General features: G+C 50.1%; 1 protein-coding gene across 1 annotated transcript; it reads right to left on the reverse strand.

Annotated features, from left to right (window-relative positions):
* Nucleotides 1–1,092: 1,092 nt before the first annotated feature.
* Nucleotides 1,093–2,785, reverse strand: LOC119394407 (charged multivesicular body protein 7). Its single transcript, XM_037661703.2, has one exon. It carries the CDS (start codon nt 2,640–2,642, stop codon nt 1,365–1,367), a length of 1,278 nt encoding a protein of 425 aa, XP_037517631.1. The 5' UTR covers nt 2,643–2,785; the 3' UTR covers nt 1,093–1,364.
* Between the last annotated feature and the right edge of the window lie 446 nt (nt 2,786–3,231).

The following is a 3,231-nucleotide window of genomic DNA, read 5'->3' on the forward strand; positions in this document are numbered from 1 at the left end:
GGTTTTCATTTTGGTTTGTAGTTCACCAAGAGCTTGGAGTTTTTCATTGTGCACCTCATTTGTAGAGTTTGGCCATGCCTTGTAAATAAAAGGTCTGTTATTTGGCTCGTTTGTATGCCTTCACAAGACTAACCTGCTCCACCGGTCGCATTGTTTTCCCATCATAGGGCTCCAAAATGCTCTACACGTGATACTACCAATACTGATTGTTACGCCATCCACATACGTGTTTAATTAACACCAGACAGATGCTGCACGGTGTGGTATATATCGAAAGTGTTTAGGTACAACTTTAGAAGTCTGCGGCGTTTCTCTCTCAAAGGTGGATGCGCAAAAGCTTGCACCAATGGGCGCACTCATCCGGTCAATGTCATGAGTTGGATGGCCATGGGCCCGCATACGGGAAACATTGTCGAATGCATGATCGGGATTATTAAGTCGCAGAGGCGATCGGGTGCTGTGCTAGTCATTTGATGGGTGTGTTCTTTCCGGACTTCTTTAGTATCTGACCGTAGCAATACATATCCCTTTATAGCCACTCACTCGGCATACTTGAATGCCACATGAACTGCTCCAATGTCAAGCAGAGAATAATCAACATAAGTTCAAGGAGTAGGCAATATTGGCTCACATAGATTATCCCACCACTCTGTACAGAATTCAAGCAACCAACTGCGGCTACATCACACCTGGCTCCCGGTGTTGAACCACTCATGTGCATGATCAGCCACATTGATGTGCAAGGCAACACATGCCTGTTCATCTTTGCCGCTGACGCAGTAGCACTGACAACCGAAGCATAGTGGATTGACAGCATAGTAGAGGAAAGATGCTGTCCTTTTGTCTCTTCTCCTTACTCTATTTTCTTTTTCTTTCAGTGCTGAAAATGTGTCAAGTGTCACATATCAGACTAGCCCACCAACCTGCCAAAGTTCATCATTTTGCAAGAGGTTATGTTTAAGATCTTGCTGAGTGGCTGCGTCAACTGCTTTACACAACATGGAACATGTCTGCACTCTTGAAATGCAGTTGTCACTGGTGTCAAGGCTGTGTGCTTTCCAGGATGCAGCTAAGTAAAGGCCCTACAAAACACAACAATGGTGAATCATAATTTATTGTAAAGAACGAAACAGTACTTCCAATATAAAAGGACAGCACGAAAATGCTGTTACACTGTTGGAATATCCTCCAAATTTGGGATTTAGAAGAAAGCAGCAGACACACACTGTGCTTACGTTGCACATTGTTAACTAGAACACAGCCGCAACATATAACTCCCAAGAGTTTCTGCGTTACATTGCACAATGCTCACTAAAGTAAGCCTGAAAATGCAGCAGGTAAGGCACGACTGGCAAAAGGAAAGTTTACTGGGCACTCCGAGCAGCCAACCGGGGATCACGCCGTGTTGCTTGCTCTGGTTTAACCGGAGAGTGAGGCGATTCGGTGGGAACTGCAGGGAACTTCACCTCCTCGTCAATGCTCGAGACACCACTGAGATTCTGTCCCTCTTTGTCTGACGCGTCCTCCCTTAATATTTGGTTTAGCTCAGCTTCCAGCTCGTCAACATCGGCGTCTGCCGCGGACACTGGCATGCCCATTAGCCTGTGAAGCTCTTGCTGGTCTTCCAGGGTGGTGTTAATGTCGGCAACGACGTCGTCGACGCTGTCCGCTTCCAGGCCACCGTGGGCCACCTTGAGCGCCTGTGCCGCCGTCTTGTAGCCGTCGTATATCAGCTGGATGTCCTTGTTCTCGTGGATGTTCATCTCGAGGGAGTGGATGTTGTCTAGCATGGCGAACTGCTTGTCCAGCACCTGCTGCGCCCTGCGCCGCTTCTTCAGGATGTGCAGGGCCTTGTTCTGCAAGCCTTGCTTCTTGGCCTCCAGCGCCTCGCGCGTGCAGCGGTCGATGTCGCCCTGCAGCAAGTCCACCTTCTGATTCAAGTCCTGCTTGGCCTTCTCGAGCTTGAGCATCGCCTTTTCCTGTTCGCTCAGCTGGCTGTTATGGCGAAGGAACTGTACGACTTTCTTGCCGTCCTTTTGGAACAGCCGAACGTAGCGCGACTTCTCCAGCCCGTTCAGCACGTAAGCGAACGATCTCTGGTCTTTGCAGATGCCCTCGCACACCTTCCAGACTTCGGAGTAAGGAATGACGTCTTCCACGAACCTTTCGTCCTCGCAGCGCCTCATCACTTCTTGCTGAAGCTGCCTCAGGACGTCAACGTTGACGAGCATCTCGTCGATTTCGGTGTCCGCCTCGCCGCTGCCCGAACCCCAGGTCCACATCCACGTTAACGGCCGCTTGACCAGAGTGTCGAAGCCCCACTTGACCCAACCTTCGCTGGTGAAGTAGTCCTTGGTGTTTATAAGATCGCCCGATTTCTTCATGTGCGACAGCACTGTCCTCAGGCATGCCGGCTGACTCCGCTTACGTTCGAAGGCGATAGCTACGTCGCTGGCTGAAAACACGGGCGTTCTCGTTTCGCGGCTCCACTGGAGGATGAGCGACACCCAGAAGTCCATCTTGTCCTGCCATCCTTCCGGGTTCGCTTCCTTGGGGCGGAACTCGGCGAAGAGCGCTCGCATCCGCACATCATCCTTCCAGCACACTGGCAGGACAAAGGCGTTGCCGTCGCTGCTTTCCATGGTAGTTATCGGCTGGTTTGTGACAGAGAGCGACGAAAGATCACGACACCAACAGTCATTTCACGATGAATTCAGAACGGACGAACGTGCACTACGACGAAACTTGGGCTCCTCGAGCACGCAGCACAGACGATTTTGCAACACGCAACCGAACAACAAAATTGAAAACGCATTGACGCGACGACAGCGACATGCGGCGATGGTGGCTATATCTTTGCAAACTGGCGTTTTTCCAAATCGACGCGAGGTGACACCACCGCCCAGAATTCTAAGCCAGCCACGCCTAGCCACGCCTGGTTGGCTTGGTAAGCGCGCTCCTGTTGAAAGTTCGACCGTTCGACCAGGTGGAGTGTTCACAGAAAACGCTTTCCTTGCTTCAAGTGTTACCTAACAACATTTAATTGCGCACATTTCTCCTATTTCTATCGTGCTTAGGGTTATCACCTGATACTAGCGAAATGCGGGACACTCTGACCAGGCGGGTGGGGGAACTAATTTTTTGACGTTTGCGAAATAGAGTAATGGTAAGAAAACTAGGTTTTATATCATATATATTGTGATATACCCCGAAAAGAATAGGCGTGTCAAC

Source organism: Rhipicephalus sanguineus, chromosome 5 (assembly GCF_013339695.2).
Source record: "Rhipicephalus sanguineus isolate Rsan-2018 chromosome 5, BIME_Rsan_1.4, whole genome shotgun sequence".
Classification (NCBI taxonomy): Eukaryota; Metazoa; Arthropoda; class Arachnida; order Ixodida; family Ixodidae; genus Rhipicephalus; species Rhipicephalus sanguineus.